At 40.2% G+C, this 15,781-nt stretch overlaps 1 protein-coding gene across 3 annotated transcripts in view; it reads left to right on the top strand.

Moving 5' to 3' along the window:
• PARD3B (par-3 family cell polarity regulator beta) overlaps nucleotides 1-15,781 on the top strand; it is an 894,180-nt gene that overhangs the window by 805,276 nt on the left and 73,123 nt on the right. For all 3 annotated transcript variants that reach the window (XM_061607918.1, XM_061607919.1, XM_061607920.1), the window contains exon 22: nucleotides 4,112-4,191. In XM_061607918.1, the coding sequence (XP_061463902.1) occupies nucleotides 4,112-4,191 (80 nt within the window). The remainder of the gene's footprint in view (nucleotides 1-4,111; nucleotides 4,192-15,781) is intronic.

Genomic DNA, 15,781 nt, shown 5'->3' with positions numbered 1-15,781 from the left:
GACATGGGAGTAAAAGAGAAAGATTTTAAATGGCCCCTTAGTACATTGCTTTGTGAAATTGCTGATTCAAGCATTATGAGAATAGGCACACATACTAATGTAAGAAACAGGGAATCCAGTCACTTCAACTCCTGCATTTGCTGGAGAAGAATTACAACTTCCTTTGTGCGTTGAAACATTGATCTGCTTCAGAGTGGTAAACTGTGGTTTAGTGTTACATGCATAAACCCCAGCTCATCTGCCCCCTTTCTGCTGAGGAGATTAAAAGGTTTCACTTCCATTTTAAATTAACCATGATCCTTCATTATGTCAAAGCTTAAAACTGTCATTAATTTTAACTATAGTTTAGGAGAGCCTTGCCAAACCTAGTGCCCTCCAGATTTTTTGAAATACAACTCCCATTAATGCTGACCATTGGCCATGCTGGCTAGGGCTGATGAGAGTTGGCTTTAACAACATCTGGAGGGCATCAGGTTAGGGAATGCTGGTTTGGGGAAACAAGCCAGTATTGTAAGCCATGATTTGAAGTTGTTTGGGAAACCCATGTACTCCATCTTGGATCCCATGATGGAAGAAAAGTGGGATATAAATGTGTGGGGCTGTCTTTGAGGACAACTCAGAAACTGAAGCTGGTGCAAAATGCAGCAGCTTGGTGGAGTGAAATAACCAGTCAAAGCCATATTGCACTGGTTCTTAAAGAGTTGCACTGGCTGCCAATACAGTTCCAGTCTGGATTCAATGTATTGCTGATGACTTATAAAGCCCTGAATCACTTGGGACTTAAATACTTGAAGGAGTGCCTATATACTTCTGCCTTGATGTTAAGACAGCTGGGGAGGCCCTCCTTAGCATCCTGCCACCAGGAGTCCTACATGACACAATGATGCGAGAGGGGCCCTTCTCTATGATGGTGTCCCAGGTGTGAAACTCCCTCCCTCTATGAAATCTGACAGCCCCCCCCCATTTTCACTTTGACACCAGCATAAAACATGACCATCACTTTGGAAGATATTAATGTTCTGCTAAAATTTGTAGATGTTCTGCAATTTTATGATTGATTGTAATGTGAATTTTAGTCTGCTCTTATGTTTTACAGATCGCTGTTTTTAAATGTAGTTTTATTATTTCCATCCCTGAGATCTCCAAATAAAAGGCAGGCTATAAACATTTTAAACAAACAAACAAACAAACAAATAAATAAATAACATCAGGATTCAGACATAAGTAACCACAATTAGTTTAAAATGGAAGCAAAAGCTTCTGATCTCATTGTGGCCATGACAGAGAAAAAGGGGAGGGGCTCATGAGCCTGAGGTTGCTTCACATTATGATAACCCATACATCTGAATGAGGCCATTGTCTCAGTTAAGACATTGTGCCAATCCATAGTTAAGAAAGCCGAATTGACAAGTCATGCTTTGAAATCAACCAGCAAACCAGAATCAGAAACCATGGTTTGAAGTGAGTTTCCAAACCATGGTTTGGAAACCATGGCTTTCATGTCTGAATTGACAAACCATAGCTTCAGCCATACCTCCAGAGGCTGCTGCCTTGTAAAAAAAAGGGGGGGGAGTTACGAGGAGATGGAAAGTAAAAGCAGATGTGTAGCTCTAAATCATAGTTTGGACTCTGAGCTATGTAAAGCAAACCAGAATTTGATGTGACATTTTGACTGAGACACTGAGTGGATGAAACTGAAAAGACCCTTCTGAACTCAGAGCATCTCAATTCAGCAACCTACTCTCCTTGCATTTTCTGGATAAAATTCCGTAGTGGAATTTTTCCTAGCAAAGAAATTGTGCTATTACTGATTAAACAGCTGCAATACATGATTTTTTGTTGTTGTTATGTGCCTCCAAGTTGACTACGACTTATGGCGACGCTATAAATCAGTGACCTCCAAGAGCATCTGTCATGAACCACCCTGTTCAGATCTTGTAAGTTCAGGTCTGTGGCTTCCTTTATGGAATCAATCCATCTCTTGTTTGGCTTTCCTCTTTTTCTACTTCCTTCTGTTTTTCCAAGCATTATTATCTTTTCTAATGAATCATGTCTTCTCATTATGTGTCCAAAGTATGATAACCTCAGTTTCATCATTTTAGCTTCTAGTGATAGTTCTGGTTTAATTTGTTCTAACACCCAATTCAGCCTTTCCCAACCAGTGTGCCTCCAGATGTTGTTGGACCACAATTCCCATCTTTCCTGACCATTGGCAATGCTGGCTGAGGCTGATGGGAGTTGTGGTCCAACAACATCTGGAGGCACACTGGTTGGGAAAGGCTGACCCAATTATTGTCTTTTTCACAGTCCATGGTATCCACAAAGCTCTTCTCCAACACCACATTTCAAATGAGTTGATTTTTCTCTTATCAGCTTTTTTCACTGTCCAACTTTCACATCCATACATAGAGATCGGAAATACCATGGTCTGAATGATCCCGACTTTAGTGTTCAGTGATACATCTTTACATTTGAAGAACTTTTCTAGTTCTCTCACAGCTGCCCTCCCCAGTGCTAGCCTTCTTCTGATTTCTTGACTATTGTCTCCACTTTGGTTAATGATTGTGCCAAGGTATTGATAATCCTTGACAAGTTCAATGTCCTCATTGTCAACTTTAAAGTTACATAAATCTTCTGTTGTCATTACTTTAGTCTTTTTGACGTTCAGCTGTAGTCCTGTTTTTGTGCTTTCCTCTAACTTTCACCAGCATTTGTTTCAAATCATTACTGGTTTCTGCTAGTAGTATGGTATCGTCTGCATATCTTAAATTATTGATATTTCTCCCTCCAATTTTCACACCTCCTTCATCTTGGTCCAATCCTGCTTTCCGTATGATATGTTCTGCGTACAGATTAAATAAATAGGGTGATAAAATACACCCTTGTCTCACACCCTTTCCGATGGGGAACCAATTGGTTTCTCCATATTCTGTTCTTACAGTAGCCTCTTGTCCAGAGTATAGGTTGCACATCAGGACAATCAGATGCTGTGGCACCCCCATTTCTTTTAAAGCATTCCATAGTTTTTCATGATCTACACAGTCAAAGGCTTTGCTGTAATCTATAAAGCACAGAGTGATTTTCTTCTGAAATTCCTTGGTCTGTTCCATTATCCAGCATATGTTTGTGATATTATCTCTGCTACTTCTTCCCTTTCTAAATCCAGCTTGGACGTCTGGCATTTCTCGCTCCATATATGGTAAGAGTCTTTGTTGTAGAATCTTGAGCATTACTTTACTTGCATGGGATATTAAGGCAATAGTTTGATAATTACTTCATTCCCTGGGATCCCCTTTCTTTGGAATTGGAATGTATATTGAACGCTTCCAGTCTGTGGGCCATTGTTTAGTTTTCCATATTTCTTGACAGAATTTAGTCAAAATTTGGACAGATTCAGTCCCAGTAGCTTGTATCAACTCTGCAATACATGATAAATGTACACAAAAGATCTTGTTTATTCCTTAGTTTTGCAACTGCTTTGAAAGGAGGGAAGGGGCTTTTATTTGCAGCAGGATTTTCAAATACTAGTGAACATTTCAGCCTGTAGTAATTAGATCCATTCATGTTTCTGTTGATTTATTCATTCCTGTAATACTTTTGGGATACAAAATCTTTTGCATTCCTTTATGCAGCCATTCCAACCATTTTCCCAGTGGTAAATTGGAGAACTGAGGCAGAGAGACTTGTGCATCCTATCGATTGCCTGCATCAAGATTCAGATACAGCTGTTGGGGGCCCAAGTCTTAACTTGGCCCATAACATTCAAGGATTGTTTTCAATTCATCCAATATTTTTCTTGATTTCTTTTTCTTATTTATTATGGACTTTAGGATATAGAACATATTTTGTATTGCCCCATGTTCTGTGCAAATCTACAGCATCTCTTCTGGACTGCAAAAGGAATAGCAATAAAAACACAAATATTTTTTTGCTGTGGGTTTTTAAAATATTAATAGTGGTAAGATTAATGTGGATTCCTCTTGAACCTCAGCATTTCTTCTTTGTTGATTTTGGCACGCTGGAGCACCATTTGTTCTCTGATTATCAATTTGAGAAACATTGTCAGTAGTTGAATTGAATAATTGATCTCTAATTATGCTATTCTCCACAGGTGTCTGGAAAAAGTCCAGATGGGACTTCACACCATCTTCAATTTGAGGGAATAGAAAGACAATATGCCTCCTTACCCAGGTAACTTTTATTTTAGATTTACATACTCTCTTGTGTCAATGCACACATGCACGATACACACTCCTTCCACATACAGGGAGATTTTCCTGAACTGTAGCATTGTTCGGCAAAATCCGCGTTAGACATCTGGGAATGAAACGAGAGATTGTGCTGCAATGTTGTCGTGCTGCTCTTCTGCTGATGATTTAGTGGCATCTTTATAGCTGTGTTAATAATTTAGCCAGCAAATTGGGAGGGGGGCATAAAGTCTCTCTCAGTTAATATGTCAGCAAGAGTCATGATCTGCATGGGAAGAACATGACATTGAGGAAGCTTATTCTGCAAGAGTTATAACAGGTCTTAGCTAGGCCTAACTGAGACAGAGTTTGCAATGATAACAGTCATATCTAGCAATGACAGAATGATGCTGTGAAGAATCCCCAGTGCAGCAGTTCATGTCTCCAGAGCTGCATGAATGAAACTTGATTCTCAGTGTCTTTCTCCAGTACTGCAGTCCTATACCCACTTACCTGGGAATAAGTTCCCAGCAGACCTACACAGGATTGCACTGTTAAGTGTGCTCTGTGACTAAAGAGCATTGCTAGCGAGGAGGATTGTTAGAACTTGTTTTTTCCATTTCCAAACTCTTTTGAAGACCAGCAAAAGACTTCTTCTTATTTGTACCCCTGCACTAGCCCTGATCCAGCATGTTAGCTTAATAATGGTACATTGCAATAGGAGGCTTGCTTTCAGGCAGGACAGTTTTAAGGTTCAAAGCAGGAGACCATCTAGGGAGACAATTGGACCCTTGGATGATAAGGGAGTCAAAGGTGTACTAAAGAACGATAAGGAGATTGCAGAGAAGCTAAATGAATTCTTTGCATCTGTCTTCACAGTGGAAGATATAGGGCAGATCCCTGAACCTGAACTAACATTTGCAGGAAGGGATTCTGAGGAACTAAGACAAATAGTGGTAACGAGAGAGGAAGTTCTAAGCTTAATGGACAATATAAAAACTGACAAATCACCGGGCCCGGATGGCATCCACCCGAGAGTTCTCAAAGAACTCAAAGGTGAAATTGCTGATCTGCTAACTAAAATATGTAACTTGTCCCTCGGGTCCTCCTCCGTGCCTGAGGACTGGAAAGTGGCAAATGTAACGCCAATCTTCAAAAAGGGATCCAGAGGGGATCCCGGAAATTACAGGCCAGTTAGCTTAACTTCTGTCCCTGGAAAACTGGTAGAAAGTATGATTAAAGCTAGATTAACTAAGCACATAGAAGAACAAGCCTTGCTGAAACAGAGCCAGCATGGCTTCTGCAAGGGAAAGTCCTGTCTCAGTAACCTATTAGAATTCTTTGAGAGTGTCAACAAGCATATAGATAGAGGTGATCCAGTGGACATAGTGTACTTAGACTTTCAAAAAGCATTTGACAAGGTACCTCACCAAAGGCTTCTGAGGAAGCTTAGCAGTCATGGAATAAGAGGAGAGGTCCTCTTGTGGATAAGGAATTGGTTAAGAAGCAGAAAGCAGAGAGTAGGAATAAACGGACAGTTCTCCCAATGGAGGGCTGTAGAAAGTGGAGTCCCTCAGGGATCGGTATTGGGACCTGTACTTTTCAACTTGTTCATTAATGACCTAGAATTAGGAGTGAGCAGTGAAGTGGCCAAGTTTGCTGACGACACTAAATTGTTCAGGGTTGTTAAAACAGAAAGGGATTGCGAAGAGCTCCAAAAAGACCTCTCCAAACTGAGTGAATGGGCGGAAAAATGGCAAATGCAATTCAATATAAACAAGTGTAAAATTATGCATATTGGAGCAAAAAATCTTAATTTCACATATACGCTCATGGGGTCTGAACTGGCAGTGACCGACCAGGAGAGAGACCTCGGGGTTGTAGTGGACAGCACGATGAAAATGTCGACCCAGTGTGCGGCAGCTGTGAAAAAGGCAAATTCCATGCTAGCGATAATTAGGAAAGGTATTGAAAATAAAACAGCCGATATCATAATGCCGTTGTATAAATCTATGGTGCGGCCGCACTTGGAATACTGTGTACAGTTCTGGTCGCCTCATCTCAAAAAGGATATTCTAGAGTTGGAAAAGGTTCAGAAGAGGGCAACCAGAATTATCAAGGGGATGGAGCAACTCCCTTACGAGGAAAGGTTGCAGCATTTGGGGCTTTTTAGTTTAGAGAAAAGGCGGGTCAGAGGAGACATGATAGAAGTGTATAAAATTATGCATGGCATTGAGAGGGTGGATAGAGAAAGGTTCTTCTCCCTCTCTCATAATACTAGAACTCGTGGACATTCAAAGAAGCTGAATGTTGGAAGATTCAGGACAGACAAAAGGAAGTACTTCTTTACTCAGCGCATAGTTAAACTATGGAATTTGCTCCCACAAGATGCAGTAATGGCCACCAGCTTGGATGGCTTTAAAAGAAGATTAGGCAAATTCATGGAGGACAGGGCTATCAATGGCTACTAGGCATGATGGCTGTGCTCTGTCACCCTAGTCAGAGGCAGCATGCTTCTGAAAACCAGTTGCCGGAAGCCTCAGGAGGGGAGAGTGTTCTTGCACTCAGGTCCTGCTTGCGGGCTTCCCCCAGGCACCTGGTTGGCCACTGTGAGAACAGGATGCTGGACTAGATGGGCCAGTGGCCTGATCCAGCAGGCTCTTCTTATGTTCTTATTTTCTTATGTCCCATAGAATTCAAAGGAGACATGAATTGACTAGACCAGGTCACAAACACTTTCTGGTCTAGTCACTTGCGTTCCTAAGCAAAACTTTGCACTTTTTAATTCTTAAAGGGTTACACAATCACTCTATTCCTTCACAAATCAGTTCCAAAGTGCTCTAGGCATACTGAATGATATTCATAACAGGCACCTATTGGATAGTACTCATGACTAGACAGCCACCTGTCGGGTATGCTTTAAGTTAGATCCCTGCACTGAGCAGGAGATTGGACTTGATGGCCTTATACGCCCCTTCCAGCTATACTATTCTATGATTCTATGACTACCACATGCCTAGTCTCACATCTGTGTTGTTTCTGCTTTCCTAGGATAATTTCGGAAGTGCTACAAAACCCTATAAAACTGGTTTGACCAGAGGTCACAGCGGCACATGCTAAATTGATGTATGTCCTCTAAACAAAAACAGCTCTGTAGTGCCACCTCCAAGTATCAGTAAACTACCCCTGTAGTTGTTCTTGGTGATGTTCATGGGCAAGTCAGCAACAATTTCCTACAATTTGTTCTCCATCACCTTCCCTGCTGCCAGCTTCTCATGTCCATTATAGCAGGCAGGGCATTCCTAGTTTAGGAAAGCATAAAAGAGAGAGTTGTTTTTGTAAGGAATTGGTGAGGCAGGACAAAAAATCAAGACTTTTAGGAATTGTGTCATACGGTTCTTTGGTGCAAGTCATAATAACAGCATACAAAAATTAGCGAAGTTGGAAAGGAAATTAAGAACAGGGATAAGGGAAATATAAATTATTTGCCTGTCTAACTTTGCTAAAACGTAAATGGATCCAGAAATACAGATGGGAAGCGGCAGCTTTTTAAAGTTCTATTGTTACAAATCTGATGGAGTTAAAGGAGTAGAGCAGAATTAGAAGTCAGGTGATGCTTGTGTTTAAATTGTGTTTCTGACAGCATTCCTCTTTTAGAGGGGCATATCTCCTGTCAAAAATCACAAAGACATACTATTTGCATCACAGCCTAATACCTTGGGTTCATTGCACTCATGATAGAACAGCTGTACAGATACTGATAGAGAATAGACACACCTCCTTTGGTGAGGTGGGAGTGCCACGCACCCTTTCACATACAAAAGGGGTCAGTCCTGTTTCTCACCTTACATCTTAGATTATGGTAGTTAAAACAACTGTGGCAGTACACCATAAGAACGTGCCTCATACCAGGTTAGACTATTAGTTCATCATTGTCTATTCTGACTGGCGCTAACTCTCAGGCAGGGGTCTTGCCCAGTAGCTGCTACCTGGTCCTTTTTTTAATTGAAGATGCTAGAGACTGAACCTGTGACCTTCTGCATGGATCACATGTTCTTTGCCAGTGAGCTATGCCCTTTGCCCATAGTCCAGGTTGACAAAATGTTCTACGGTTGCCAGATGTCCAGTTTTTGCCCAGAGACTCTGGATTTTGAGGGTCCTCTCCGGGTCTCCAGGTAAGTCACCTTAATCTCCAGACTCTTAGCTTTCATTTAAAAAATATTAAGTTTCTAGGTGGCCTGGTTCTCGAGATATACACCAAAACGTCAGCCACCCCACTAACGTCTGTTACACGAGCTTGTAGCTAGCCCCCACCCATTCAGGTTTGTAGCCAATAAGTGTTGACCTCCAGGCATTACAAAGATCATGTTGCAAGGCCTGAAAATGGTTGTTTCATAAACTGAGTAACTATATAGTTTTCAGTATTTTTCTCTCTTGTGTGCAGAAGTCAAACAAGTTTAAATTTCCCTGGGCTGTTGAAGAGGGCAGGGTTTTGAAAACCTTCCCAATATGAAGCTTTAATCCAATACTTGCTTTTCTGGGAGTAAAGCTGCAATGCTAATCCCACATTCCCAGAGTAAACCCCACTGAATTCAATAGGACTTACTTTTGAGTAGACATGATTAGGATTGTGCTGTAAGTTAATGGGACTTGTGAGTGAACATAGCAAAGAATTATCTTTGTATTGTAAATCTCTCTCCCCCTCCAATCCTATTTTTAAAGCAATTAGGCAGTGCTTACATACGTATCACTGCTTTTATTATGTAGGAAACTAATACTGATTTTATTTTTTTCCCCAAAAAATGACCAACTGGTTTTGACAATAAACTATTATATGGGATGTATGTATTTTTACATCTGCAGTGTGTGTATATATATGTGGAGTCTTTCCAACAACCCTGTGAGGTAGGACTGGTGAATGGAAACCAAGGCAGCTCACAATAAGAAATAAATCCCTACCTTTTAGAAGTAATCCAAAAATAAATTTAAATTTAGAGGCAGTGGCGATGTACAGCATTATTTTAGTTGTGTATGTTTTTTATAAGTATATCAGTTGTAAGTCATGTTTCATTACATTTCTTTGGGTTGAATAAGGTTTCCCAAAGCCTATGGCTTATATTAAACAATATTAAGAATATCAGATTGATTTATTAGGTCTCTCCTATAAGAAAAGTTTTCCCAGGCTTTAACATTCTTTAAATATATATTGGAACTGTTCATAATGTTCTCTAGTTTAAAGGGGATATTTGCATTTCAAGCAATCTCTTTAATTCACGTCTGTGACTAATGTGGGCCATAATTTGCTAACAAAATCAGAAGAGCTATCTTTCTTAAAACTTTAGTTTGGCTCCCCGCAGTTTTCCCTCATGCCTCAGGTAATGAGGATATTTTCAAGACTCATTTTAATCTTCAAAAATTCTTTTCTGCTACTGTCCATTTGAGCAGCAAGTTCCACTGTCTGATTATACATTGTAACAAGTTACCACACTTTAAGTTTCCATAAAGGAGCAGCTTAAAACACAGAACCAAATATACCCCTCTGCCTAGTTCTTTCCTTCTGCTCTTTGATTGCATACTCTCACTCATTTCCTCTCTCTGGTTATAACAGGTCTGTTCCGTTCAATCTCTGCCTTCAAGTTCAAGTCTTTTCTAAGCCTGTAGCCACTGCTGTCTTCCATCTCATCTCTGAATCTCCTCTATTTCTTTTACATCTGCTCTGTAATAGATCATCAGAACAGAGTACAGTACCCAGTTGTGCATGTACTATTTATTTGTTTATTTGTTTGTTTGTTTATTATTTGATTTATATCCCACCCTTCCTCCCAGCAGGAGCCCAATATTACATTAGAGCTTTTTAAATATTATTTTCCATTCACTTCTTCTCTACCTTGTTTACTACTTTGACTGCAGCTCTGCTGAACATTTAGTAGACTTACATTGAACTGTTCACATGAACCAAAAGATCTCCTTTCCTGATAGATTCTATAATAATAAATAATACAATTTTATTTTTGAGTCGCCTATCTGGCCGAATTAACGGCCACTCTAGGCGACGTACATTGACATAATAAAATAAAATACAATATAAAACCAGTACAAACCACACTCAATAATCAACTAATCACCCCTCTATCTAAATGAGGTCATTAATCTTACACTCTGCTTTTCCAAATTTCAGTTTTATCTCTATTTGGGATATGTTTTTGGAAAGGATTTAAGAAGCAATCAAGATCTTCCACAGCCTTTGCATTTGTGAGGGTAAAAGGGGTTTCATTTCAGCTCAGTCAGCTGTAAGATTAGAGCTAGTGAATGTGCCAGCCTCTAGTTTACATAAGAATATCTGAAACACTGTTCTTTAAATAAAATTAGCAAATCAATCTTAGGTGAATTTATATTACATAAACCTATTCAGTTTGCACACTTATTCCTGAATATTATATAGGCACAAGAGTGGCTATCCACAGCGTGGATTTTTCACATTCCGCAATGTTAAATTGAAAATACCCCCATGCCATTCAGATGCTTCCCATAAGCTCATTTCAAAACAAAACCTTACATGACTTATAGTCCTGAACTCAGAAATGCTTGCATAACAACCCTCTCAATTTTCATGGCAATACACAAAACAGTCAGAGAGAATAGAGAGGTCAAAGTCTAAAAAGAATGGGGAAAAACCCAGAACCCTTTTGGACTTTTTTCTGTCAGAGTTCTCATAATCTGTTGAAATTCATCAAAAGTCAGCCACATTCACAGAGTACCTGTAATCCTGTTAATAACCTTGCCCCATGCTCTGACCTTCATCTTCTGCAGTTTACAAGTTAAAAAAATCCCTGGCTGATTTTTAATTAATTTAAGAAATTTTGGCTAGAACCCAATTATAACATCAGGCATGCTCAGTAAGAACCAACTGTCAGTGTTCTAAAAGCCAGACTCACAGCTGCTGGGCTTGGCTAATCAGGGGGCCATACCCATACCAGACTTTGATTTCACTTGAGACAGTCATGGCTTCCTTCAGGGAATCCTGGGAAGTGTAGTTTGTGAAGGGTACTGAGAGGAGACTCCTGTTCCACTGAGAGAGCTCCAGTGGCCAGACTGGTTTAACAGTCAGCCACTCTGATTGAAGATGTGTGAGGAGAATACCTAAGCCCCACTTTCTTTGGGAGAAGAATACCCCACACTCTCCCTCGAGGCTGTGCACACACTAGAGGTAGTCGTAATCAGTGTTAGAAAGGCCACAGAATCCCCATGAATGCAATAGGATGGCATTCTGCATCTTATAGAGGACCAGGTTAGAACTAGAGGATTCTTTGATTGCCAGGATAAAATCTTGTGCTGGGAAAGCTCTTTGCCTGAGAACTTGATGCAAGACCTGTTGCTCATCCAAATTTGACAGCACCAGCCTAGATGGAGGCCATTGGTCTGCCTCTGCTGCTGCTGTTGCATTTTATATGCTTAAACTGATCCTGAGTTTAGCTGAGTTGACCCATTACATGGAGGAGTGCAGGGAAGTGGTGGATATTTGCACATTTGCAGCAATAATGAGATGTACATGAATTGCTGGTACCTGTCAGGAATCATGCTCGGAAGCAATACAGGACAGAAAGTATCGAGAAGAAAACATTAGCAACCCTCTGAAATGTATTTGTCTGTTGGCTCCAATAATGGGCTGAGAGCAGACAAGAGAGAAGGAGAGACATAATTATCTGAAATATTGCCCAGATTTGACTCCATAGTTTTTCCTACAAATATAAAGGATTTGCCTTATATTTACAATTTTAGTTCATGGCGTTTGAGTGACCTAGGGCATTATGGCTCAGATGTAAATGCCGCTCTAGGCTCCTGCTGGGAGGAAGGGCAGGATAGAAATAAATAATAAATAAATAATAAATGTAAATGAGAATAGCATTGCTTATCCCATAAATTTCTAATTCCTAGAGAAATGAAAAGAGCAAGAAAACAGAATGCCTACAATACCACAGTAACATCCTTACTCTCATGCCATGGGTTGTATCATTTCACTGATACAGTAGCCTGCATTAGCAATCTGAGGCATTCAAGGGCCACTTCACATTTTACACTGGAATCATGTTTGCCTGCTGTATACGGGAGTTAACTGCAACAAACCCATAATGTGTGAATGGAATATACATATTCTTATGCACATTTGTACACTCAGTTGAGAACCTGGTTTTAGCTGTGGTATGCTCCCTGCACACACACATGCACTGTATATAGATTTTAATAATGCACATCTGCCATTCACATTTTTGTGTAAACACTGGTGTAGCATAAACATAGCCATGACATATGTGACCACCTCATAAAGGTGTGGTGTCCCTCATTTGATAGTGTAACAAACCTTAAAATCAGTAAGATTCTTTTTTAAAAAAATAAATCAGAAAATAAAAATAAATGGGTGTATTTTAGATATATGTTCCTCCCTACCCCTTGTTTTAAGGGGTTTACTTGATTCAAAACTAAATTCAATTTAACTGAATCAAACCAAAAAGGAGTCTTGTGGTACTTTGAACAACAGATTTATTGTGTTGTCATAAGCATTGATAGACTGGAGCTTACTTCATCAAATCCATGAAGTGTTATCCTCAGCTGACAAAATGGAAAGTGTGAATATGTGTATGAATGTGTTCAAACACACTCTATTACAGAGCGGGGGTGGGGGTGAGGAGGGAGGGAATGTAGTAAGGCCAAAATTCATGCAATGCCATTGGGTCAGCCTGTGATACTCCTATACAAAGTTCAAATGTACACAAGATAAACATAGTGGCCATTCACAATCTCAGTAATAGGCAAGGGCACAATCTTCCTAGCTTTGCTATCTTAATTTAATAGTTATGGTGTGGGGGCCAGAAAGGTGGCAGAAACCTCTTCTCCCTAAACGAATAGACTCAAACCAACAGATAAATTCAGTTCAGAGATAAATGCTTTGCTTTGGCAATTCCTTTTGAAGTTTTTGTTGTTAATTAATGGTGACTTTCTAAGCATCAGAGTTAATGGAACATGGCTCCTAAGCTGGTGTGAATTCTCTATTGTTATAAAAAGCTGTAAAGGAAAATAACCAGGAGTGAATAAAATCAATCACATAACTTAAAAAAAAGAACAATAATCAAAATGTACAGTCGTTATTTGGCAAACTTTTGTGGAAAACATTCAGATCTTCCCAAGGGTTCAGAAGTGATGGGTACTCATTCTCATACTGAATTGTGTTATTTAATGTCCAGAGGGAAAGGGAAAGAGCAGTAGCGCAGTGGCAAATTGAGAAATGCAGGATCCCTTCATGATAGTCACAGCCACATACCTTTCCCCTTTTTGCTGCAGGGTTGAAAATGAAATCCTTGTTAATGCCTTCTCCCAAAGCAACAGACGTCCCTAGGAGCCAATAAGCATGAAAGGGAAGAGTGTTAGCTACTGAAAAGTGTCTTGTCAGTGGCTGACTCAACTCCTTTCGCTCTGATTGGCTCCAATCAACAGAAAAAGACAGGGGAACATGTTAGAAGACTCTTCTCAGTGACTAACACACTCCCCTTTCATGCTGATTGGCTCATAGGATGCTGGAGATATAGGGACCCCACTGGGATCCTGCTCCCAAAAAAGTAAAGGGTCTAAGACCCCCCGAGACCCTGGATGACTACACCCCTGGAAAAGAGTAAAAGCAAAAGCAAAGGATTTGCAGAAAAGAGTTCTTTGTGCTCAGTAGTAGCTCTAGGGCTCTAAGGTGAACCATTGCTGAATAGTATTCAATAATGTTAAAGCTTCTCACTTAGAAAGAAAATAGCATGATTCTTGCCAATTCTGCAGTGCTATTTTGACCCTAGGAATTTGACCATAAGGCTGTAAAAATATCTTCCCCCTGCCCCCAAAAATAACTTGTAACTTTTTTCTAGTTCTATCAGTGGCATGTAAATACGTGAAAACGATTTCCATTTAATGAGTAAAATCTAATGTTTGTCAAACTCAGAATACACCCATTGAAGTCCATTGATTTCAGTGGGTTTACTCTTTGATATGACTAATTATGGATAGTACCTGGTCTTTATCCCTAGATAAATTTGGCTTGTTTTCCCATTTTGGTTTCATTGCCAACTCCTTTAATACAAGGGACAATTTTATCAGGAGCATCCCGAGGTAGAGAAGTGTTGATGTCTTTGGATATGAAAAGTTTCTCCTTCTGGACCCAGAAATAGACTCTTGACCAGAAGCAGAGGTCAGTCACTAAGACATTTAATGATTGGTATTAATATGATATATCTCCTGAGCCTCAGGCACCTTTCTAGCAAGAAATGCTGATTCTTAAAAAATCAATGTTCGATTCGCCTTGTGTTGATTCAAGAACAACGTGTTGTACCATAAAGGACACTGGGGGTGAGATCTCATTGTTCAAATCACTTCTGGAGCAGTGAAGAAAAGGAGGAGAGGTCCTAGGGAGGGTGACACTCCCATCTTCACAGGTTCATTAAATGTTAAGTTTAAAGTGGGCCTTAAGAAGAACATCCAGACTCAGATAAACAGTTTGTCTTGCAGTAGCTAATGCGTTTGACATTCAGGATATGCCATGCTGTTCTGTTTTTTTCCTGGCTACTAAATAAGGTAAGTTTAGTGAATGTCCCAGGGGACCACAGGCTTCCCTGCAGCATAATTTGTTATTGTAATTTAAGGGGGGGGAGATTAAGTAATAACTTGACAAAAGGGGGAGTCAACACTATTATACAGCTGCTGTATTTGCATAAATGGGACATCCTTGCCAAGCCCTGAAATAATACATTAATTCATGTCTGTAATCACCCTGAGATTTGTTAGATTCATGTTCTTTCTCTTACATATACACCCTTCCCAACCAGCCTCTCCCATGCTATTGTGCAAAATTAATTTGCTCTGTAGAAGGCATTTGTCTTCTGGAGTCACCTTACCATTCTGAATATTCCCCTTGAAGTTGAACAAGATGCAGAGTCTGCAATTACTTTTTTTCTTGCAAGGTTACATGTAGATGTAAGTTTGTGATAACAGCTGCTAGTCTGTGCTTCATTGCCATCCCCTAACTTACCAGGCTGTTTTAGATCTGCCTTAGAAGATATATACATGACTAATTTTTGTTTGTTTATTAGGCTTGATAAATTGCTGGGCAAGACATTTATAATTGATCAGCTTTTTCACCCCAGTAAATGCTGGGGCTTCTATTTGAAAACTATGTTCACGGACATTTTGGGGTAGTATCCAACTCAACAGTTCTGCTAGCACAAGCACTTTCGGCTCTGCAACAGGACTTATAAGAACATAAGAAGAGCCTGCTGGATCAGGCCAGTGGCCCATCTAGTCCAGCATCCTGTTCTCACAGTGGCCAACCAGGTGCCTGGGGGAAGCCCGCAAGCAGGACCCGAGTGCAAGAACACTCTCCCCTCCTGAGGCTTCCGGCAACTGGTTCTCAGAAGCATGCTGCCTCTGGCTAGGGTGGCACAGCACAGCCATCATGGCTAGTAGCCATTGATAGCCCTGTCCTCCATGAATTTGTCTAATCTTCTTTTAAAGCCGTCCAAGCTGGTGGCCATTACTGCATCTTGTGGGAGCAAATTCCATAGTTT

Source organism: Rhineura floridana, chromosome 2 (assembly GCF_030035675.1).
Source record: "Rhineura floridana isolate rRhiFlo1 chromosome 2, rRhiFlo1.hap2, whole genome shotgun sequence".
Lineage (NCBI taxonomy): Eukaryota > Metazoa > Chordata > Lepidosauria > Squamata > Rhineuridae > Rhineura > Rhineura floridana.
The sequence above is the reverse complement of the archived record's forward strand: the minus strand, read 5'-3'. Positions and strand labels throughout refer to the sequence as shown.